General features: G+C 34.9%; 4 protein-coding genes and 1 long non-coding RNA gene across 6 annotated transcripts; 3 read left to right on the top strand and 2 right to left on the bottom strand.

Annotated features, from left to right (window-relative positions):
• Positions 1-77: 77 nt before the first annotated feature.
• LOC148909857 (uncharacterized) lies at positions 78-1,407 on the top strand. Its single transcript, XR_016120156.1, has 2 exons — positions 78-477; positions 1,206-1,407. It is a non-coding gene; the product is annotated as an uncharacterized LOC148909857 (long non-coding RNA).
• Positions 1,408-1,443: 36 nt separating this feature from the next.
• Positions 1,444-7,724, bottom strand: LOC116298581 (uncharacterized). The gene is made up of 4 exons (XM_031707096.2): positions 7,296-7,724; positions 4,612-4,832; positions 3,838-4,080; positions 1,444-3,546 (listed from the first exon to the last, which is right to left on the bottom strand). The coding sequence occupies exons 1-4, from the start codon at positions 7,528-7,530 to the stop codon at positions 3,505-3,507; spliced, it is 741 nt and encodes a 246-aa protein (XP_031562956.2). The 5' UTR covers positions 7,531-7,724; the 3' UTR covers positions 1,444-3,504.
• A 564-nt stretch (positions 7,725-8,288) lies between these two features.
• Positions 8,289-14,510, top strand: LOC116298598 (uncharacterized). Of its 2 annotated transcripts, XM_089032570.1 has the most exons (4): positions 8,290-8,831; positions 9,078-9,125; positions 10,531-10,987; positions 12,185-14,510. In XM_089032570.1, the coding sequence occupies exons 1-4, from the start codon at positions 8,398-8,400 to the stop codon at positions 12,410-12,412; spliced, it is 1,167 nt and encodes a 388-aa protein (XP_088888696.1). In that variant the 5' UTR covers positions 8,290-8,397; the 3' UTR covers positions 12,413-14,510. The 2 variants fall into 2 exon arrangements, with proteins under 2 accessions (XP_088888697.1, XP_088888696.1); XM_089032571.1 differs by lacking the exon at positions 9,078-9,125 and having other exon boundaries at positions 8,289-8,831.
• A 782-nt stretch (positions 14,511-15,292) lies between these two features.
• On the top strand, positions 15,293-17,714 carry LOC116298599 (uncharacterized). The gene is made up of 2 exons (XM_031707118.2): positions 15,293-15,439; positions 15,540-17,714. The coding sequence occupies exon 2, from the start codon at positions 15,557-15,559 to the stop codon at positions 16,304-16,306; it is 750 nt and encodes a 249-aa protein (XP_031562978.1). The 5' UTR covers positions 15,293-15,439; positions 15,540-15,556; the 3' UTR covers positions 16,307-17,714.
• Positions 17,715-20,700: 2,986 nt separating this feature from the next.
• On the bottom strand, positions 20,701-24,277 carry LOC116298590 (uncharacterized). The gene has a single exon (XM_031707108.2). It carries the CDS (start codon positions 24,050-24,052, stop codon positions 23,243-23,245), a length of 810 nt encoding a protein of 269 aa, XP_031562968.2. The 5' UTR covers positions 24,053-24,277; the 3' UTR covers positions 20,701-23,242.
• Positions 24,278-24,416: the final 139 nt, after the last annotated feature.

Raw genomic sequence — 24,416 nt, 5'->3', positions numbered from 1 at the left:
TCAAGCTGTCATCACACTACCGTTGGTGTAACTCCAGTGTATCATGGCCATGGCCATGGGGAGGAATCTGTGGGAGATTTTGGGAAAATAACATGGCAGTGTTGTTATCGTTCCACTACTTATCTCATGTAGTGAGTTTTTACTAAATGCATTATAAATAGTACCAAACTCCTACTGGCTCTCACGTCAGAGGACCTATGGACACATTTAATTTGACTCTAGTTTTTTACTCGTAAATTTTTCATCTTCTTCAAAAAGAAATTGCTGTCGATTTTTTGCAAATGCTGCGGCTATTTTGACGCTCCATGGCTTTATTCATTAGCAATGTTGGCATCATACTCCTGCTGGCAGATAGCCTACAAGTTCTAGAAAGCTTAAAAATGATATAATTTCTTTGTGGTTGTATTGATATGGTTCGTATTCTCAGTATAGCTACTTGCGCTTTATGAAAATGGTTTCAAAATTGATAATAATAAGGTACAACTATTTTTTTACTTTTCTATATTTAAACTTCATGCATGGAAAGACGCTCTCTTGCCAGGTATTTTTTGACCCGGTTAAACTTTCCAACAGGTTCTTCAAGGCAGCTAGCTCAAATCACTTCTTTGGGGTATCGGTCGTGCTGTCATGCATACCATCCTATAATTTGTTTTACCACGAAGCAATCAGCGTGGTTTTCAAAGTTGTCAATTTGGGAAAAAAATCATAATTTGTTAAATCAATTTTAACAACCAAAAGTTTCTGTCGTACTGGTTCATTGTGACGCACTCAAATGGTTTCCCGTCGACAAAACGCGTGTTACAGGATTTCAAAAAATATATTGAGTTTACCAAAGAATAATAACATTAAATTTTTTGGGCCACTTTTTAAATTAAGAACATGAGGGCATTAAGCAACTGATTGATTGGATTTTATTTAAAAAAATTGAAAGTGAAGGTGAAAAAGCCTAGTGATGGAAACTTTGTAGGGTCGGAGAAAACAATGGGAAATCTTTGGGGCAGTGTTAGAAATAATGGACACAGTTAAGGAAATCTTTATTGCTTTGCCTAGTGTTACAGTAAGTGAATATCAGCTCGACCTCGACTTGTGGCTTGTCCGACTCGAAGTTTTTAGTTGCAAGACAAGCTGCATGGAAAATTGCGAAGTTAATGTCAGAACGAGCTGGTCACAGTAATTCAAACTTGTCGCAATCTTGCTTCTTGCAGGAATGCCGCAAAGGTTCATCTCCTGGTTCACGCAATTCTCGGTAATCAACGCATGTTACATTGGATCAAATACTAGTTGTTTGCAAGTTGTGTTGAAGTGAGGCGCCGCAAGAACTTGACCTTTGGGCTCTTCTTTCTCGAGTTAGCTGCTTTGCACAGGCTTGCAAAAAAAAAAAAAAAAAGAAAAAAAAAAAAAAGAAAAGCAGCCTTCTCGGAGAACCGAGAGTAAAACGTCATATTGATACATCATATTTTCATTTTATTAATGCAATATTTTACATGACATCACAGAAGACAGACTGATTACATTGCTAGCAAAATATAGCGATAGAACAGTGGAGAACCGTATAGAAATTGTGTATTCAAACTACAAAGACTACAATGTCAGGCGAAAATAGACTGGGCGTCTTGTGCGCAACATTTGCTTCGGGTTCTGCAAGCAGCATCAAAATATTTACTTTGCTTGGGAAAAAAATACGCGCGTCTTGGTGTGCGTCAATCAAGGCTTTTCCATGACATACTTGAAAACTTCATGTTTTCCTACAATACCATTGAAACTCTTGGATTAACGCGCACCAAAATCTTTTTTTTCCCGCGAAGACAAATCGTACTGGCAATTCCGCGAGTGCTATAAAAAAATCGCTGTTACTATTATGTGATGTCGTTGCAAAAGCGTTACGCTTCTGTCAAAGCCAAATTGGAGCTGATGTGATACAGTGAAGACCAAAATAGCTATGACGTAATGGCGCTATTCCTGGTAAAAGATTTCTTAAATATGGTCCACGATAATTTTGTAGCTACAGCCACTGGAAACACGGGCTGACAGCATAGAAGAGACACACTTGCCTCATTTGCACACAATGTTATACTTAGTAATGTTTCCTAGTTAATACCACACATCATTCCCTTGAGTATCATTTCTTTGCTTAATGGTTGCACATAAGTGATGCAACCAAAACAAATCTCATAATGTCATGTGGTCTGATAAGGAAAACCTTATTTTCAAGCTTCAAGGTCTATTTAGAATTCAAAAGTTTAAGCACTAGATATTCAAAATTCAAAACACAGAACCCAGAATTCAATTGAATACAGGATTAGTTCCAGGTCCAGGACTGAATCCAGTATCTATCAACCTTCCAGATTCCTTTAGTAGCACAATAAAAATAATTTCTTTATTAATATAGTGGCACTCATATCCACATGTCCAAGCAGTTTTACAACTTATTTCTTTCTTTATCTATACTGGTAGTAAATATAATTAATAGTGGCAGATCCAAACATTTATTAGGAAAGTGTCCCAAATGAAGAAATGAATAAAGAGATTATGTATTGTAGATAGTTTTTTTTGCTTCAAATATGTGTAAGAGTAATTACGGCATTAGAAAAGGTGCAGTACAATGTAGGACACCCCCTGGATCTCCTCCTGATTAATGTATGGAATTAGAAGCCACAGCTTCAAAGATAAGTAAGAAACAAGTAGTGCTATATGCTTTAGATTCTTTTGGAAAAAAAATTGATTTGATATGTCAAATATCCATAAAATCCAGTGTGAATTGATTAGGTATTGTTTGAGCTTCACAACTGGCCATTTGCACTTGACTAACAGGGTACTCGAGCCTTCCCCAATAAATCAACCAGTTGTGTCCAAATGAACAACAGAAATGAAAAAAGCACTTCAGCATTAGTAGGAAGACAAAGTTTAAGCTTAAAATATGTGACAGAATGTGTTCATTTTGACAAGACTTTGTAATTTAAAAGGGGTAGGGTCACATGCCCTGTCAGTGCAAATGGCACTAATTATCATTATTTTACTTTAATAATCATTATTATTACCGTCGTTATTGCCTAAGCGTCAACACCCAACACTAAGACATGTTCTCATTGGTTGCCGAAACATTAGAAGTCGGGTTTTAGTGTCGGGTGTTGACGCTTAGGCGATAACGACGGTATTTGCATTATGATATTTATTATCATCACCACCACTATTATTATTATTATTATCATTATTATTATCAGCATTATTGGGGAGATTGATCTTTAGTACATTATTTGGTATTTTATCTAAAAAAACACAATAATACATGACTGTCTGCCTAGAAACTCAATGGGAATGAAATTACTTATGCCAATTCTTTTAGAGAGGTATAGATATTTTCTAAATTACCTTACATGGACTCTGTGTACCGCTTTGAATTCTCTCATAAATTAAGAATAGTACAAAGGTGTTGTTTGTCTGTGTCTGTCTGGAGTCCTTTGATTCAGGCTATTATTTTCCTTGGTGATATCAATAATTTGATAATTACTGTGGCATAGGCTTTCCCTGCTGACATACAAATTTTTCCTAAAGGAGAAAATGAGATAAAACATTAGTGAAATAGGTTGGTACAAATCCATGTAGCTATTTGTTGATATTAGAGCAACCTTGCAACTAAAAAGTTTTGGGACTTCATGCAGAGCAGCAGTGCACAGTACAGTACAGTACAGCACAAGACAGGACAGCACAGTAGAGCACAGCATGAAATCGTTTGCTAAATTAAAGTCAACCAACATGATTGGTCAAAGTGACGACAATGATGGCTTTACATAAATATAACATCACTCCCAAGATTGAATATCTGTAAGATCTACTTACAATGTCACCAGTCTCTTGTATTGTTGCACTGTATGACTGCACATATTGTTCAAAGTAATCTTTTGTATAACTAAACACCTCTCTGGAATGCTTGCATATTCTTCTTCCAACACAAAAGGCAAAGACAAAATTGGTCCAGTTTTTGTCCTCTCCAACAAGGTTATCAATTGCTGTTGAAAACCTTTCATAGGTCAGGTTGGTAGCTTCTTGCTTCACCAACTGTATAAGTTGCCCTTCTGCATACTAAAATATAAAACAATATGAATAATTCTCTTAAAAGTTTGCAGAGAAAGATTAATGTTTTTCTAAAATGGATGGGAACACTGATAAGATGAAGCAGTAATGTGATGTTCAACATGCTGCTTTTTGTCATGGTATTGATCCACAAACCCATCCTAAAAGAATGTGAGTAAATTTGTGTCACAGTATATTAAGGGAGGGATTCTTCTGTTTCATAATTCTTAATCTTCAACCATTTGCCATGGCAGCCATCTTCTGGGTTGCTTGTTTGTTCTTCTTGTGAACAACAGCTTTTATTTTTCATGAATAGATAAAATTTTCTTTCATTATTGGACAGCAGACCCTGAAAAATGACTAGAGAAATTGGAAAAGAAAAACACTTCCATTGTGCTGCGTGCCAATATAAACCATTTGAGAATTGTTTTATAATCATACAACATACATGTGCCGCTTTTTAATTTTTTGTACAAAAATGTGATGATTAATCCCCCTATTCTGTTTTTTTTTTTAACTTGTAGCTTTAATTTACAGTACCTGAACGTTAGATCCATACTGTATGACCAGTGCATCGCCTGCCTTTGCTAGCTCACAAGCAAGTGTTTTCATCTTGTTGTCCTTTTTAGTTTCTTCTGTTTCGTCTTGTTCAACTGGAAGCCTCACAGGTTTCGGCATTTGGTTAGGTGCCGGCAGTTCCAAAGGTCCCATTGAATCAGGAACAACATCATCATCAAGAGAAGATGAACAGTGGACAATCCCTTAAAATTAACACAGAAAACAATAAGATCAACAACAGTTCCAACAACTAATTCAGTCTAAACCTGCAAATCACAATCTATCACAAATCCCTTGCTCCGATTGGCTGAACTACTTGTAGTCCATAATTGATAGACTGCCAATAGCAAGAAAGCCAATTTTGAAAACCAAAAAAATGACAGCTTATAACTTGTGTTTTCATCCAATTAATTTTGATCCATTAATAGGTTTACACTTAAGGTGGCTGGACCCCCTCACGCTTGACCGCTACCTTCCACTTTTGGAAGGCTAGTGCATAAACATCTTTTATCCGATTGCAAATCTTTTTTGCACATAAGTCACATAAAGATTGAATTAATATTTGATACAATTTTTAGTGAGATCGGACGTCATAACACGTGATTATGATGAAATATTTGTTTTCGTTTAGAAAATAAATTTAGCCTTGCAGAGCGTTCAACACTAAAATGCTTCGTACCACATAATTATATACTGGATGCCTCCATTTGTGGGGATTTTTGAAAAAATCTATCTAGCTAATTAGGAGATATTTGAGATTATTTAAATATAGTGCATAATCTACTTCAAAACTAAACAATGGATTTCATACGGCCGAAATTAATATTTCAGAGCTATATATTCACAAAAGTCATTGCTCATTTAGTTTTACTCTGTATCTAGTTTTAAAAGGAACATTTTGAAGGTAATCGACTTATGCGATTTTGTGAAAACGTTAGTGCAGAAGACGGGGTAAACATTTGATGCGCACTTTTCATCGCAGTTTTCTAGTCAATCTTACTAGATCTTCCATTATTCTAAAATTTGCTGATCATTTCTCTCAAAATTACGTCAGGATACAAATTAGAACTTAAACTAATATTACACAAAATTGCAAGACTATTGAACTCATTTAAAGCGATCTAAAGCGAACGAGAAATACAGAAAACATTGATCGTTTCCCAACGATTTGATGCTCTGGGAATTCTATTGTTTGCTAATGATCATAACACCAAATTATTTCGCACCATGCACGGTCTCATCTCGCTTGGCTGCTTTCCGATTTACTCCTGAAGTATGGTTCTTTATCTAAACTCAAAAGTCTTGCTCACTTCTTTCTTGAAGTTTTAATTTGAGGCATGTTCGCCGATTCTATTCACTCACACTGACAAAGTACATCATGACAAACGTCCCACGTTTGAATAAAAAAAACAACTGTTTGTTACCAAACTTCGGGGGTAAATTGGAAAGCAGCCAAGCGAGATGAGACCGTGCATGGTGCGAAATAATTTGGTGTTATGATCATTAGCAAACAATAGAATTCCCAGAGCATCAAATCGTTGGGAAACGATCAATGTTTTCTGTATTTCTCGTTCGCTTTAGATCGCTTTAAATGAGTTCAATAGTCTTGCAATTTTGTGTAATATTAGTTTAAGTTCTAATTTGTATCCTGACGTAGTTTTGAGAGAAATGATCAGCAAATTTTAGAATAATGGAAGATCTAGTAAGATTGACTAGAAAACTGCGATGAAAAGTGCGCATCAAATGTTTACCCCGTCTTCTGCACTATACGTTTTCACAAAATCGCATAAGTCGATTACCTTCAAAATGTTCCTTTTAAAACTAGATACAGAGTAAAACTAAATGAGCAATGACTTTTGTGAATATATAGCTCTGAAATATTAATTTCGGCCGTATGAAATCCATTGTTTAGTTTTGAAGTAGATTATGCACTATATTTAAATAATCTCAAATATCTCCTAATTAGCTAGATAGATTTTTTCAAAAATCCCCACAAATGGAGGCATCCAGTATATAATTATGTGGTATGAAGCATTTTAGTGTTGAACGCTCTGCAAGGCTAAATTTATTTTCTAAACGAAAACAAATATTTCATCATAATCACGTGTCATGACGTCCGATCTCACTAAAAATTGTATCAAATATTAATTCAATCTTTATGTGACTTATGTGCAAAAAAGATTTGCAATCGGATAAAAGATGTTTATGCACTAGCCTTCCAAAAGTGGAAGGTAGCGGTCAAGCGTGAGGGGGTCCAGCCACCTTAAACAATAATTAGCTTTTGCCCTTTTATTTCCTGTATCATCAATCCTATGACGTCAATATTACATTTCATGACATCACCATAGCAACTACAATTACATGCCATGATTTATACCATGACAAGGTCATGATACTGCACGAGCCATAAGTACACCACTGATCTCACCGAAATTACAATGAAACAGGAAATTCGACTTAAATTTCAAGGACCAGCGAATTTCACTTAGCAATTATGGCGCTTTTACCGGATAATAAACTAGAAATTAAGATAAAATCACTATTATTTAACGCTAGAAATGAGGTTTTGGAAGAAATAGACCCTATTAGGCTTAGATTTGAAAGTTTAAAAATTCGTGAAATTGAAAAATTAACGCAGAGTCAGCATAAATAAGATGTTAAATTACCTCTTGCTCTGCTGGGCTCGGTCTTTAGCTTGTAAAATTTTTCGACGGGCGAGTCAGCTTCCTCTTTGTTTATATCGTACGATGCAGGCAAAGGTTCGTCTAGTATTGAACAATAAGAATCCTCTAGAAGTAGAAATTCTTCAAATAGCTGACAGGTTTGACGCTGAAGTTCCTCTAAATTAGGAACTTTGTCAGAGTGTTGTACAGGCATTTGTGGAGAGTCGAATTCGTCCATATTCTAAAACACAATCCACTGGTCTAAACTTCGCAAGATCTGCTCAGATGAAAGTCTTATACTGACAGCCAATGGCTGTAATACTTATTGAGGAGTTGCAATACACGTATAACTTGGATCACGTCTGAATATTTTAAAAATCTTCTCAGAAAAACTCTTACTATTTCCTCTACTTCCTATTTTTCGACGAATATGACGAACATGAAGGCCTGGGCAACGGTAGAGGGTCAAGGTAAAAACAATTTATTCAGGGGAGGGGTAACACAAATGAAAAAGAAATTCTTTATAATCATCTAAGTAAGTAAATAACACTAAATGAAAAAAGCTTTTCCACAATAAACCATTGACTAAATTATTTTTTATGCTTTCTTTTTCTCGATTAAATTAGAATAAGAAAATTAAGGAGTATTAAAAATGCTGCTAAACCTCCCCTCCCTTATGAAATAGTTTGTCAGTTTGATAAGCGCTTTCGTAGTTTTTGTCATCATGTACGCAATCTTGCCAATCAATTACTGAATGGGGTAGGGCTAAAAAACAAATTTTGAATTTAATTTATTTATAAAGTTTTCGTTTAAGGAATTGATCTTTAACAATGTTGTATCCTATAGGCATTTAGGTTTGCATGCTTCTGTATTGAGTCTTAAATTCGTGCTTTTAGAAAGGTTAAGGTTTGTTTATATAATTATTTCCCGTCCCCTCCCCGGAAGATGCCCTACATGTCATGTACTTGGCCCAGTCTCTTTTGTTGGTCACGTAGCTTTGGTTTTTCCAAACGACACTCAAGAACGGAACTACATGTACTTGCAGATACTAAGTAAGAAGTACTAAAAAACCTCCTGCGGTAAAAATAATAAAAGCTGAAGAGGAATGCCTGACCAAAATATGGAAGAAATTGAAGAAAACCCATCCTCTGAGTGCGATACAGCTTCGGAATCCGAACCAGAAACGCAAAAAATCCCTAGTTCTTCACGTTCGCCGTTCAACAAAAATATGGGTCGACGATGTGCATCCGTCGAGCGTCTCAAAGAAGAAACTCGACTCGTTTTACTAGACTTTTTAGGTTCTCTACCCGCCGAAAAACTAACTGCAAGGAATTTTTCGGAGTCGGAGAATCGTCCTGAACGATTAAAACAAGCTTTAGCAGTTGCAAAAAGTAATAGCGATGCGGCTGCTTATGAGTCAAATAGAAAACGCTTCCAACAAATGGCTGTTCCTCTGCGCCGGAAACTTTCGCTTAACTTGAAGACCGAAATAGAAAGTTTTAATCCTAGCTATGGACTCAAAAGAAGAAGTGCTGAAAGGTTAGTAAATATTATTTTGATAGTTTATATATATTTTTGTTAATGAGCGTATAATTTGTTTGTACGTTTGTACTTTAGTGCAGTTTATATTAGTTAATTTTTTATTTAAAAAATCCATTTTCTGATTAAGATATTATTTTTTAAATACATCCAATACCCTTGTGGCTTAGATACCTGTTATAGTATTACTACATATTTTTGGTTTTGTTTTTAGCTTTTTTTTACAGTGTAATGATTTCTTTTCAGTGCACGAACGCAAACAAGGAAACTTCAAAAAAGTTCCATTGTTTATGAGTGAGTTTTATTTTATTTTGTAACATTGTTGATTTTAGACACGATTTTTTTTTAATAAATTAACCTTTGACATGATGTAATGGTGATTATCTTGGAACACAATTGCTAGAATTTTTATTGCAGGGTCAAAAATAGTAATATTACTAGTAAATGAAGGAATGAAGGATATTTTGATAAATAATTATATATGTGGTTTATATTTATGAATGCAATACAGGAAAAAGGAAATTTTATATTGTATTGCATTGAATCATGCGTAAATGCATTAAAATGTAGATTGTTTCATTGAACAAATAATGACGTGGTTGTATAAAGCACATTCATTTTTATTGTTTGACGAATCAGACAGCTAGCTATACTAGTAATTCTAAAACCCAATGCCTAGCCACTGTTGGTCACGTTATTATGATAATGGAGTAATCAGTAATTTAATGAAGTCAAAAGTCAAACTTTCCCCCACCCCCAAACATGGGTTAATTAGGAAGACACATAGCGAGTTGCTAACATTCCTATGCTAAATGTTTTTGGAGACTTTAATCAATATGCCACATTCAAGATATTAAAACTCTAACATGGATATAGCAAGGCTCTCTGGAATGACATATTTAAAATCGAATTAAACCTTGGACAGTCAGTAAATATAGTACTGTAGATTTGATTATGACGTTGCTGAGTAATGAATTTACTAGCTTTATACAAAAAAATTCTTATTCTTATAAAGATTCTCAAGCTTGCTTCTCTCATGCTCTGCAGCTCCCATCGTGTTTATTTCAGAGTACAGAGATATGTGCGCACGTTTCATATTCCTTAACTATTTCATTGATTTCCTAACAATTGCATTTGGTGATTCATGTGTTTGAACCAAATCCATGAATGAGGAAATGTTTTGTGGAATAATGCATATAATTGATATAATATAATTAATATTGGTCTTGTAAGAACGGTCAGTAACCTTTCTACAGGAAGTTGGAAACAAATTTTCCTTGTTACTAGTAACTAAAGGGGTTTTAAAGTGGCCCATCCTAGTACTGGGTACTCATGTTTATTCCTCAAGGATATCATAGTAGAGGGAAATGCCATTATGAGAAAATAAGGAGTTTTTAAGACGTGGGAATTGACAATGACTGAGAAAACTATAGAAAAGCGTCTTTCTTTTTGACTCATTCAGAGAGTCAAAAATTTATTTAGGGAGTAAATTGTTTGAAAGGGGGTTAGGGACTCTATTTGTATTGATGATTTAATACTTTTAGACTTGAATATAGAGTTTCAAGTTGTCTTCTCACCCAGAATATAAAAATGACTTTTTCAGGCTTCAGCAGTGTTAGGCCATATTCACTTACTTATTAATATATATCTAATAGTAATACAATGTTGGATTGCATATTGCAATCTTTTTTCTCTACAGGAGAGACAGTTCGAAAGTTAGGGAAAGACGGGAAAGACCCCGAAACCTAAATATTCCACCAAACACCGATTACAACAATGACTGTCTGATAGTTTCTACCCCTGTGCTGTCACCTGAAGGAAGGGTAGCTGTCATGCTTGAAAAAATAGGCCAGGACATCATGGACACATACCCTCATTTATTGGACGAGCCATTAGAATTAACACGGGGATGGAATTTTGAGGATTTTACGTATGAACAATTTGAAAAGGCAGCAAGAAAAGTTACTATAGACAGCAGTAATAAAAAACGTTTTGTTGGATGGTCTAAGATTGCATTGCTTTGCTATTTTGCAAGAGAAATAACCCTAGAAACACCAACAGAACTTAATGATAAAGATCTGGTCAAACTGGCAGAGTATACAGTGAGGTTTATTGAAGAAACTACTGGAGAATGGATGGAAAAGCAGGGAGGATGGGTAGGTCAAAATCTCTAGTTTTTTAAATTTATAAGAGAATTTCTGATATTAAAGCTATAAACCTTTTCGAAGATAATGAAATGCTGCATAACGTGTGGTCTGACTTGTGCTCAATCATCTTGTGTCCATCTATGGCCCATCATGCCTTCTATGGTGTTGTTTGTAGTACCCAATTTAGATCATAATACATCATGTTTATCAAACTCAACTTGAAGTGCTCACTATATGTTGGTTGATATAGCAAAATATAAATTAACAAGTTATAACGTTCTCAGTTCTGGCTCTGCTGGAGGTAACCTTCAGCAGGTATTATTTGGCCAAGGTCATTGAATATGTTAATTAGCAATTCCATGCTTTTTTAATATAAAAGTACAACATGCATTGAAGTAAAACATGCTGATAATATATTTATGAATTCATAACTTAAGTGCTAATAATAATAATAATATATATTTATATGTATTTAATTATTCAATCCTTTTTAGGACTATATTGAAATTTCTCAATTAATGTACAAGTCTTATAATTAACGTTTTAAAATTTTCGGAGAAAGTTTCCAGACCAAGGAATTAACTTTTTCTCAAGTAAAATTTTTAAATGTGATCACCAACTTTATCTTAAACCATATATATTGTGGACTTTCTCTTTCACGAGCTAGAGGCCTAATCCTGTCGACTATGTGATCTATTTATTATTATTTTGTATTTATTTTATTATTTTTTTCTATTTTTCATTTTTTTATATTTAAAAAAAATATTTTTAAAAATTTATTTATTTATTTATGTATATATAATTAATTAATTAGTTAATTATATTAAAATTAGTGATCTATTTAGCATTCTACTCCAGATAACTCAGACTTTTGTCTTGAGCTAGTTGCACAAAGGCTGGATTAAAGAAAATCCAGTGGACAAGAAAATCCCATGTATAGAATTTGTATGCATTTTATCTGCTGGATAAGGATTTGTCTGTTGGATATCACTATTGACCCCTTGCAGCATGTTGGAATACATCTCAATTTGGGGGACATTGCAATAGGTTTCCAGTGGTCAGGAGATTCGTTCGCTTTGTCCTCCAAATTTAGCTCCTTTGATGTCCCATGCAAGAGGTCTATTTGGCCTTAGTGCAACACAGCTCAGGTTTGTGATAATGGGACTCCATTGGTATTCTCTAAATGGATTATATTTGGCTTTATAGGCAGGCTTAGAGGTTGAAGAAGAAGATGAAATCCTCACGGCAGAGAGTTTAGCAGTTAAATACAGAGAGCAGGAGGATTCTGATGAGTTACGCAGATTAAAGGAAGAAAGAAGGATAAGTGGTAAAAGAAGAAGTAGAGACAGTGGTACATGGGACAACTGGGCTAAATATGGAATCGCTGCTCTTGCAGTTGGTGTGGGTTTGTTTTACTCAATGGTACGGCATTAATTAGCTGAGGTAATGAACTCTTAATGCAAGGTAGTAGTCTGCTAAATATAGTATCACTGCCTATTTGCAGTTCGTGTGGGTTTGTTTTACACCATGGTACGGCATTAATTAGCTGAAGTAATGAATTCTTAATGCAAGGTAGTAGTCTGCTAAATATAGTATCACTGCCTATTTGCAGTTCATGTGGGTTTGTTTTACTCTATGGTACGGCATTAATTAGCTGAGGTAATGAATTCTTAATGCAAGGTAGTAGTCTGCAGTCTGCCAAACAACAGAGATTTTATACTAGTTCAAAGAAAAAAACAATTATGCAGTACATGGAATAACTATGCAGCGACTATGCTTATTTCACATTGATTACCAGGGCTTGAAATAGAAATATACAGAAAAGGTATAGAGAGAGGAGTAAAAGGGAAGTATTTCCCATTTTATTTCCCATTTGACACCTGCTATTAGTAATATAATTCCTGTCTTGAGATTGGCATGCTGTCTTCAACTCAACAGCCTTTGTTGGACTGAGTATAAAAGTTCATGGTGTGTGAAATGTAGAGCTCCTTGTCTACATCTGATGCTTTTATTCCTGATAAAACACTCCTCATTGTTAAACACTGCTTAAGCATCTCAAGAGTTCATAGGTAAAAACATTATTCATTTCATCAATGATTGCTGTCAATAATAATTCACAGTCAATATCTTATTTTGTAACGATAAACCCTAAGAATATTTACAAAATGTCATTCTTTATGTTTGCTGAGTTGCCCCAAATTGGGACTTTTGATATGAATCTATTACTCTTTACTGCGCAGACACGCACTATCTAACCACTTGAAGAAGGTAAACATAGTAAAAATGAAGAAAGCAAACTTAATTGCAACTCAAACCAAACAGTAGCATTTGAGCAATAAAGTCTAGATCTGCTCATAAATCTGAAAATATGTTAAATTTGGTTTAAGTGGTCCCTGTTAATGTGTCCACAATGTAAACATAATTGCACAAAAAATTGATTTTACAATTTTCACTCTAAAAATTTTTTATTTTAAAAACCTATTTATTTAACATACACATTTTATTCATTCATGTGCTGTTTTGCAGTACCCAATCAATAATATAAGATTTCTCAAAAAAAAACTCTGAGTTCCAGGCGTGAAAATGTTTTCCGAGAAATATATGCTTGAAGATACACAAATTGCATCTTTACAGTAATTCAAGCAGCAAACATACTTCAATTAATAGCTTATCTATTTTTCATACTCATCTATCAAATGACTAGTAATAAAATGTTTCATGTTTAACAAGAATATAATTTGATATTAAAATCATCTATCATAATTAATGTTTATTTAAACAGCATCTTTATTGCTAGTTTTCAATCATTCCCCAGGAGTGAAATAACAAAAGACATGATGGCCTTGTTGGTTGATATAACGAAAGAATTCATTGGCAATTCTTTTGTTAAAATCATCCAAGATAGTGGCTACGCTATGACGTCGAGTGCAAATGAAATAAAAAATTTGTGTTGAATTCTAAAAGATATTGAATATACTGTAAGTTATTGAAATTTCATATATAAACGAGAGTTGACCCGGTATGATAAATATATAATGTTAATTGAAGTATTATGATCATCCGGGTGTGGATGTAGTCCTGAGAAGGACTGTTTGATGTGACTGACGTTGTCGAAAGGTCAGTCACATCAAACAGTCCTTCTCAGGACTACGTCCACCTCATGGATGATCATAATACTTTGATTAACATTCATTCACCTGGGTTCATACTGTTCTATACAATAAATATAGAAGTGGACAACTCTAACAGTTGAAGGAAAAAACTTGGTTTGTTTAGTTTTATAAATAAATACAGAAAATAGGAAGATATAGCCTAAACAAATGAGTCTGAAAAGCAGGCTAAAAAAGATCCAAAAAGATCTTAAACGAAAACATAGTCTAACACCTGAAACAGGTGTGTCAGGCTACAGGATACTGGTTGCCATGGTGAAATAGGTGACATAAATTTGTGGGTGTTTTGATCACGATTTGGAGTTTTGATCACAATTATCTAGAATGGATATTATTAACAACAATAAAATGTTATTTGTCAAGATGTTATTACAATTATTTCTTTCACTTTTATCTTTTATCTTCTCTTATCTTATTTTTTTATGTCTTGATTGATAACCCTGGATCCCGGGGGGGGGGTACTCCCATATATGGACTATATGGCAATGATCCGCTGAACAGAGTATGGTTTTTCAAGCTTCTTGTCATAAACAGGGTATGCAATTTCACTCAAGTTCCAAGTTCTTCCTGAGTTTCCTGTCATATTCAGGGATTCTACTTTCGTATTGACCAAAACTGGTCATTATGGTCGTAAAAAAACCATACGCAAGATGACATGATAATTGAAACAGGAACTCGGTGCAATTAATTATATCTTTTGTCATAAACAGGGTCCACAAATTTGAGTTTTTTTATCATAAACAGGGAACCCCTTTCAGAATCCCAGCGGAACACCCCTACCCAAATTCTGGTGGAGTACCCCCACCCCCTTGATCCACTACTGCGAACATGTAATATAAATTGTATCACGAGATAGATGGAAAGGAATTTAACCTGTGAAATAAATAAATACTAGTCAACGTGTAATAGTCAAATAGACACAAAACAAAACAATGGAATTAGGTCTACGTGTATGAGTCTAATATAGTATTGCACGGGTTTAATGACTTCATGCTAAAATATTTGGTAAAATGATAATATTATAAAGTAATTTTTGTGAGATTGACTTTCAATAAAGAGAACACTAATTCAAATAGTCTTACTCTTTTCTGATTTCATAAATGTTTAGAGTAAATTCAGAAAGGGTTTTACCCGTGAGTGCCTTCCATCCCTACGTCACAAGAAATTGCTGACTGAGTTTACCAAGTGGGAACCCTGTGGTACAGCTTGCTAAGGCAATCAAGTGGAACAATGTACATGTCATCAGAAGTTCGAGTGAGTTGGTCTGTTGAAGGAGTTCTTCAAGACTAAGGTACGTTTTCCTTATACAAGCTTCAAGAGCTATCATTACCGCTAATGCTGAAAATTCCTAAATCTCTGTTACTTCTTTGATGCATGATACCTGAGTCTAGAAGTTGGTCAACGTGTTATGGAGATTTCAGACGAAGCTGTACATTTTGTAAGAACTGAGTTGTCAAAATCTTTCAACAATCACAGAATAATTATTGCTCCGTCTAAAGTTGAAGTGTATTCTGCGAAGACAAAAGACTTCCTTAAAAAGCCTTCTGATGTGAAGTGGAGTTTAGTAGGATCAGGGATTTTAGCTGTTGTTTATGATACAAAAGAGAATAGCGATCGACTACAGCTGTGCTTAACATCGCCAAAGACAGCCAACATAATATGGCAGGAAAATATAGTTCCTTTTACGACTATTGATAGTCCTCATCCCACTTTTCATACTCTTACTAGCACACGAAATTACCAGGAAAGGACTGGGATACTCTACCAAAACAAGGCTGTAGCAAGACTTGTCTTTCAGGTCATGAGTATGTTCACCTCACAGACTCGTTCTCAAAGTTCCAAGAAAGTTTTACGTTCTCAGTCATTTTGTGTTGCTCCTAGACCTAAAGCCACGCCAGGAGCTCGGGACGTGAAAAATACACTGGAAATATGTACTATAGCGTTATCTAAAGTTCATGTTCAGCGAGTATTTAGTACCTCTAGTTCTTCACCTAAGGTATCTGGGCCAATGACGGCCAGTATATGTGTCCAACGTCCACCACAAAGAATGACATTTACACCAGAAAGAAAATTATCAAGTCCCCCTGCGATTATTAAAAGAAGAGGAACTGTTCCATTAAGCCTGTTGACAACTGATTTATGTACAACTGAGCTTTAATTAAAGTCTCATAGGAATACTAAATAGGAAATGGAACGAAAGTTTTAATATTGGGATTGACGCGATGGAAATTAATTATTTCGATGAACAGCTTGCGTTCATGTAATTATTATTGAACGTTAATAGAGCTTCTCTAGTTTGGGCTGGTTCTTCGTTTTTAATATGCTTTATAGAAGATAATATAGTGAAAAAGCTTTCTGTATATATTTTATGAACGCTTTGCAAAGTGAAATATTGATGAAGACGCTAAACTGTTTGAGTTTATAATGCACACATAAACCTACTGTTTGTTATGTTATGGTCTGATATTGGTATATTGATTGATGACCGGAAATGACAAAGAAAACCCTTCGAATTTCTTCTTTGAGCCATGGCAATGAAAGAAGAGTAATTTCTAGTTTAATTGCTGGGAATTTAAGAACCAATTTTGGAGAATTTCATCTCTTTTAATAGCTAATGCCATTGTTTCACATGAAATACTTTCACTTCAACTTTTTTTTCGTTGGAAAAGTGAGCCCATATACGACCAGGTTCATGAGTTCAAGCATGCAAATCAATCCGCAAAAACACTCTCTATGAAGATATAAAGGTTTTGCGGTTTTGAGGGAGAATTAAACAAATCGCTGGATTTCCTGTATCTTTGGAACGAACTGTTCTTGAGCCACTAGCATCAACGACTTGCCTAGCTTCTAAGTTGATTTTCCCGCCATCAAAAACCACGTCGGACGACTCTGTACTTTGATGTTGAGCGAAAATTTTCCAAAGCTAAATATATAATTCATTTGGCGTTGTAAACTATACAGATCATCAATCAAAAAGTCATTATACTAATCTTAGATGTTTGAAGAATCAAAACACATTGGGTGGGGCTAAGCTGCGGCTGAATGGGGTCAACTGACATTTTATCTTAAAAGGTTTAAACAATTTTCAAATAGTTAAAGACGCGCCCTGCACTTTCGTAAAGCAATTTGTTCTATGAAGTAGCACCAAAAACAGCTTTTTAAAGTAAATATTTTGGTTTTAAGAGGGTTCTCTACGGTGCACTTTATTGGGTTTCGCTGATTGCACTCAAATGGCTTCCTCGACACTGAAATGGTTTTCCTTAACACCTTCAAATGAATGGAAATCAGACTAAAAGCTAACTTATATATTACTTGCCTGTATTTATGTTGCCATGAGGAGAAATTAAGAGAGCATAATTTATGTTCGGAGAAATTCAAGGACCATGCACTTGGATTCGATCTCAAAAGTTGATGAGATCAAAGCACTTACACTTAAATGGATTCCGCACCCAAGACTTCGGCGTCTTTTAATCTACCAGGTCGCAAGACATAATTCACTTACGGAATTGAACTTTTAGGAATTGTTTATCAGTTGATTACCGAGAATATACCTGAGTTCATGAAAATGCCTTGAGATTTGTTGGAGGGTATAAAATACCGACGGTGCGTATCTGGCCCTCGGTGGCCACACCAGTCGATTAGATTATCGTTGACCATTAATTTAGGTCTCAATCAACCTTTGATGTTTCTATAGATAAGGGGATTTATTTATCAAGGGTTTATCACGTGACTGGCTCGTTTCGATCGTAAGTTTTGCGCGACTAAATGGAAGTTGTGCCTCTTAACAAAACCATAGGCGGATGTACGTGGAGGGTTGGGGGGTACAGACCCCTGTACTTGACGTTCAATTGGCTATTTGGTCCTAAAATGTAGTTTTGACTTGAGATTGAAGTACGTTTCGTATGATACCCCCTCTCCAAGTTTGGACGCTCCCCACCCCTCTAAAAAATTTCCTCGATCCGACCGACAAACGCATGCAATCTTCAGAAATGCCCTGAGAAACATATAAAGAAATATTATTGCAATGGTGCAAGCGTGAAGAAATCATTTAGAAGATCATAGAAATGGTTAGTAAATCCAGTCGAACATTGGTAGTATGAGATTTCCTGACATCACCGTCCACATCCGATTACACCTAACGCTTTTCAATAGCACTCACGCAATCGTAGAATTTGCGTCGCGACAAAATAGGATTTTGATGGAAGTCAATCCAACCATAACGTTGTTGGAAAACACAACAAGGTTTTCAAGTCGTTATGTGCCTATGGAATGTCATGGAAATGCTTTGATTGACGTCCACCAAGTACTACTTCATCGTTAAGTCGACGATTCCGCGCGTGCGTTTGTACCCGCAAGCCAAAAACAGGCCACAGAGCGATTGCGTGGGTGCGTGCTTGTTGATCGCTGGAGCAAAAAAAGAAAAAAGTGATCCAATAATGAAATACGTAAAATAAATACAAATAAAATCCAATAGTATTTCCGCCGCCATAAAAACGATTGTGACTGTACGATCCCCCTAAGCAAGGCTTGTAGCTTCTTCCAAAAATTGTGCATCCCCCCATTTTTCTGATAAAAATTTGCCATCCCCCCTTTTTCCTACCAAAATTGATCCCCCCTCAATTTCACCAGTCCCACCCTCTGCCATACATGATAAACGCGGCCTTATCTGCAAGCTAAAAAAATTGGTATCTCTATCACCTTCCAATATAGCCTCTTAGTACCCCACCCACTTGGATATTAAGATGAAGTTCCCTTCAAGTTCCAAGTCCTCCCATCGTACTCCCTATTGATTCAATGCCTTACCCCACCACTCCATGAAAGCATGTTAACTGTCCTTCCCATCCCTCCCTCAGAAAGTATCACCTAATTATCTTGAAGAAAATTCAGTATCTCTACTTTCTTTGAAAACAACATCTGTCTTTCAGCACTGAAACATTCAATCAGGATATGAATATTAATCAAGTCTGCAGACGGTAAGCTGATAAGGCTATTCAACTAGAAATAAATGAAACCCATTGTCTGAGGTCAGTCAATAGCTGCAGTCAAAACAAAGTCAAAGCTGAAACAAAGCTGATAGAGTGCAAACAAACCATATATCTGTGAAATAGTATTAACTAATTAGTTAAAAATTAAAACAAAAGGAATAGTTTAAATAATATTTGAGAGCTTTTAATTCAAACCCTATTTTAAAACACATTAGTTTTATCAAGTATTGAATCTGGTTTGTGATCAAGATATAACTTCTTACTTATCAAATTGGAATGTATAATACATAGAATGAGGTAATAGTAAACTAATAGTTTCTTCTAATGTGTATAATTGGATAGAAAATTGAGATGAGTATGGAGAGAAAGAAAATGGAAGAGGAGAGAATGAGGAATATTAATGAAAGCTTTTCCCAAAAATGAATTTTGTATTGGCAAACCAAAGCTTAATCTAACACTCCTTTGATTTTAGTTCAAAATACAACTAATTACTTGGGAATAGATGCATATTTTGTGCTATGTAATGTTATCCCATTTCTAACCAAGTAAATATATTACTTGTTGAGTAAGGCTTAGGCAAGATACATTAATTTGCATGAGACTCAAACAAAGAATTTTATTTTCTAGGCTTTGGCGTGACACATGGTCTGAAATGGAAAAACTTGCCCCAGGCTGAAAGGATCAACGACGCTTCATCAGGAAGTAACAATGACAGTGTTGATGCATTAAAGGTACAGTTAAAATACCAAACTAGGTTGATATTTATAACTGGTCATAAATGAGAGAAAACAAGGGCGGATCCAGCCAAAATTTTAAGGGGGGGGGGGGGGGGGGCTAATAGAGTTTAGGGGGGCTAATTGAGTTTCTTCCGTCAACACAATGGAAAACAATATAAAAAAGCATCGTTTTTTTTCTGCTGAAGGGGGGGCTTCAGCCCCCCTTTGCCCCCCTGGATCCGCCCTTGGAAAAGATAATAAAAGATGTTTTATTCTATAACAATTTTATTTGGCGTGTAAAACAAAGCCACACAATTAGTGACTAAACAGCCAAAGTATATGTAAAACCAAAAGAAATAATGTAAACAAGCAAAATAAATCACTATTATGAGAATAAGAAGTGAAATTGGTCAGAACAGAAATAGGAATAACTGAAAAAATGGAGCAATTGAATAAAAGAATGTGACTAGTGCCAGGATGTAGGAGTGAATGAAGAAATGAATAATGAACGAATGAATAAAGAAATAAAGCAACAAAGTGGAGTGAGTTTAAGAGTAAATGAATGGACAAATAAATGGATGAATGAGAGTGAATGAATGAATGAATGAGTGTAAGAGTGGATGAATGGGTGAATGAATGAATGAGCGTAAGAGTGAATGAATGGGTGAATGAATGAATGAATGAGAGTGAATGAATGAATGAATGAATGAGAGTGAATGAATGAATGAGTTTAAGTGTAAATGAATGGTGAATAAATGACATTAAGTGAATGAAAAAATCACGAAATAAACATTATAGTATGGGTGTATTACACCCAAGATTAAATTATCAGGAAATGAAGTACAAAATAATCTGTTTTCTTCTTTGATGACATTTTATTTATATACAAACATTAATTATTAAGATGTACAGTAAACAAGTTCAGAGAATATAAATCACTTGCAGCATGCCAGCAAGCTTGTCTTTCACCAACATGACCATAATTATACATGTGGAGATATTTTCATCAAGGGTACTACATGAATAGACCTCCTCGGCTCGGGCGTAATGTTTTCCCATTTCAGGTCATGTGTCATTCCCTCGAGAATAAGATTCTTTCAGTTTTGAGTCGTATCAATATTCATGTGCCTTCTCGTGTACAACCGAGCACAAGCTTTAAACAAATAAATTATACTCTATGGAATGACATGTGGACTGAAATGGGAAAATGTTACGCCCGATCCGACGAGGTCTATTAGGGATAAATTCAGTAGCCTGAGAAAAAAAATGAGTGTAGAAAGAAAATACTGTCTGGAGTGGCTTATGTTTTGGTCAGGCCACTCTTTTAAAGATTTTTGCATTAGGTAAATATTACATATAACACTGATCAATTAACTCCAAATATCTGATTTATTCTGCCTTAACAAGAATGTTCATTTTACTTATAACATTGATCAATTAACTCCAAATATCTGATTTATTCTACCTTGAGAAGAATGTTTATCTTACATATAACATCGATCAATTAACTCCAAATATCTTATTTATTCTGCCTTAACAAGAATGTTCATCTTACATATAACATCGATCAATTAACTCCAAATATCTGATTTATTCTGCCTTAACAAGAATGTTCATCTTACATATAACATCGATCAAGTAACTCCAAATATCTGATTTATTCTGCCTTGAGAAGAATGTTCATCTTACAAAATTTCTGTGCCCTTAACCATTTCATTGTGTGCCAACTATAAAGTCTCTCCTAAAACCAGGAAATCTTTTCTACAAGGTTAATGATAACATTTAATAACCCTGAAACTATAGATAAAGTCCAAGCATCAAGACAAAAGAGTCAGTGTGGGGTCTCACAATGTCAATTAGTCTAATATGTACTCTACAGACTTAAGAAAAATCCCACTATTATTGATAAAAATATTAGCATTTGATCTATTGGCGAGATAGCATAGTAAAGGTTTATGACAGTACAAATATTATTATTTTGTAGATATTTTACCAAAGAAAAGATAGAAATAACTTATCAATTTATTGTATTTTAAACCACAGATTAGACTCATATTGCTATAGATAAATTCCCATATAATATCATATCATGCAAGAATAGCAATGAGCTGGGACATGCATATGTTAAAGTACGGGTTTTGAGGTTTCAAAAACTGTCTCACCACAATAAACACTCTTTATTCTAAATTGCAGACATTCGAATTTTCATTTGATGATTCGAAGTGATATTGGAAACAAAACCAAAAATACATTACGATAAACAAAAATACAAAATTACAGCAAATGAAATGTTCTACATTAGTAATGTCTTAAAATATACCTATATGCCTTTTGAAAAAATTATAAATTAAGGTATATTATTAATGTATATATTATGCTAATATAATATATTAATGAAATGAAATTAGGACTAGCACTCAAAGCTCAAAAACAATGTTAAGTGATAACTTTTTTCTGTTTCTATAAGATTATACATTCTTTTTCTCGTAGAATGAAAGCAAAAAATCTAGAGATTACTAATGAGAAACGAAAGAGAAAAATGGGAAGACACACACACACACACACAAAAACTAAAGAATTGGTTGCATAAATCCAAATGAATCAAAAATTGAACTTTCAAGTTTATAAATCTCTATTATCAATGTTTTGACTATACGAAGATTCCTTTCAAGCAACGTGTGCTCAAATTTTGATTTGGTTCAATGTTACCAATGAAAATCCTTGTGAGATAACAGAGAAAATGTTTAGTAGGTAACAGTTCTAAAATAAGAAATGATTTTATGGCTTATGTATATTTATATTAGCAAACGAACTTAAAAACATTGGTCACAACACGTCTACGTATATTATTAGTTTTAACATTGTTTTTCTAAGCTTGAGAAAATATTTTAGCTGTGCTCAACAAGGTGTTTTTTGTTTTTCGTTTCTGGACAATTTTTTTTAGAAAAATATTGCTCTATTGGTTTATCTGTTCTGGTCTAAACGAGTACACTTTGGGTTATCATAATATTCCTGCTAAATGACGATGAAATTTTATCTTATAACAGCAATAAGCTGTTAGCTAAAGGAGTTGGCAAACACAGCTGAAGAAAAACAGACGCTCTTTGTAGGTTGTATTATTAAGGAGCAAGAACTACACATGCCACATACCAAAGCATAATAACTCTATAATAACTCCAGATTTGTCCCCATGAAGTCATTGAAAGTGATATTTACCGATATTTCCTTGTCATACCGCATTCAACCTTGTTTATAATCTTCAATGCGTTAAAATACACCCTGTTAACGTCAGTTCATCGTCTCAAGTACTTCTTCACATCTGGTTGAATGCCATGTTGCTTTCGATTCGATGGAATGAATTTCGATACTAACTTTGATTTCCTCGATCGATTTTCATCGTCTTCGTTTCGTTACACTAAAAGCCCTCCTAAGGTTTGAAGTCCTACCAGAATGTCCATTCATAGATTTTTTCTCCTTGTGTGAGTCTGAATTGTTTGAATCAAGACCATCGTTTACTAGCGTAGCGTTCGTTATACTTGTTACATGGCTGAACAAACACGGACTTGAAATTTCATTTTTTTTCAACTTACGAAACTTTTTCAATTTCTCGTTACTCGTCGACACATGAAGTGTATCTATTTCTGGCATGGATGAGGTCCGTATCACGTCCTCTAAACTCGATATAACGTCTTTCAAGAACATTTTAGCAGCGTCTTCGTCGGCGAATCGCAGGCCTGCCATCACACCACCACCAGTCGACAAAGCCAAAACATGAAAATTACCCTGTTGTTCTCTGTAGTTTGAATTTGCGCTGATAACTTCTTTCCAAATGCAAAACCCACTCTGTTTATCCATTAAACATATACTCATCCCTCGAGGATTCCTAGATCCACTATCACCTGAATTTACCACAAGAGCAGGGATTCCAGTTCTAACATACTGCCACGAGTTGGTTGAAGTTTCTACGGTCGGTGGCTGCCATAAGTATAAATTTGCAACTGCGTTGCACACGACTACCTTGCTCGATAGGCATGAAAGTGAAAGCTTTATCTTGAAAATGTCTTTTTCTGCGAGTTTTTGAGATAAGGTATCGTCGCTTAGAGCTTGACGAACAGACATTTGAGCAAAAAACGTAGTATTTCTAGAATATATTAACTGCAAATCTACATGAAGATCCTTCAAAGTTGTTGATTTCAATAACATACACAGTAGTCGGTTTCATTATCATATATATCTGTCCATTTGTTCAATGGATTCATACCAAATGAACATTCCAGAGCATCGTTAAATATCAGACCTGAGCTCCCTTCGAAGTCCAAGAAAGACGAGACAAGTTTTCAATGGGAGAAAATTCGATTTTCACTGTTTTGTTCGATATCAGCGTTCGAAGTGTCTCCCCTCGAGTCCTGTTCGCAAATAACATCTGACGTCACGTGGGGTGTCTCACCATTAGAACGAGGGTGGGGTCGTGACGTCTAGTGTCACGTTCGCTATGTATGTCACACTTTTCCGTCACACTATTTTGGTTTTTTTCTCGCAGTCAAAACTTTAGTTTTGTAGATAAAAT

This window comes from Actinia tenebrosa, unplaced genomic scaffold (genome assembly GCF_029948245.1).
Source record: "Actinia tenebrosa isolate PJP-AT-01 unplaced genomic scaffold, QUT_ActTen_1.0 PGA_scaffold1__47_contigs__length_23844297, whole genome shotgun sequence".
NCBI lineage: Eukaryota > Metazoa > Cnidaria > Anthozoa > Actiniaria > Actiniidae > Actinia > Actinia tenebrosa.
This window is presented reverse-complemented; position numbering and strand designations above follow the sequence as displayed.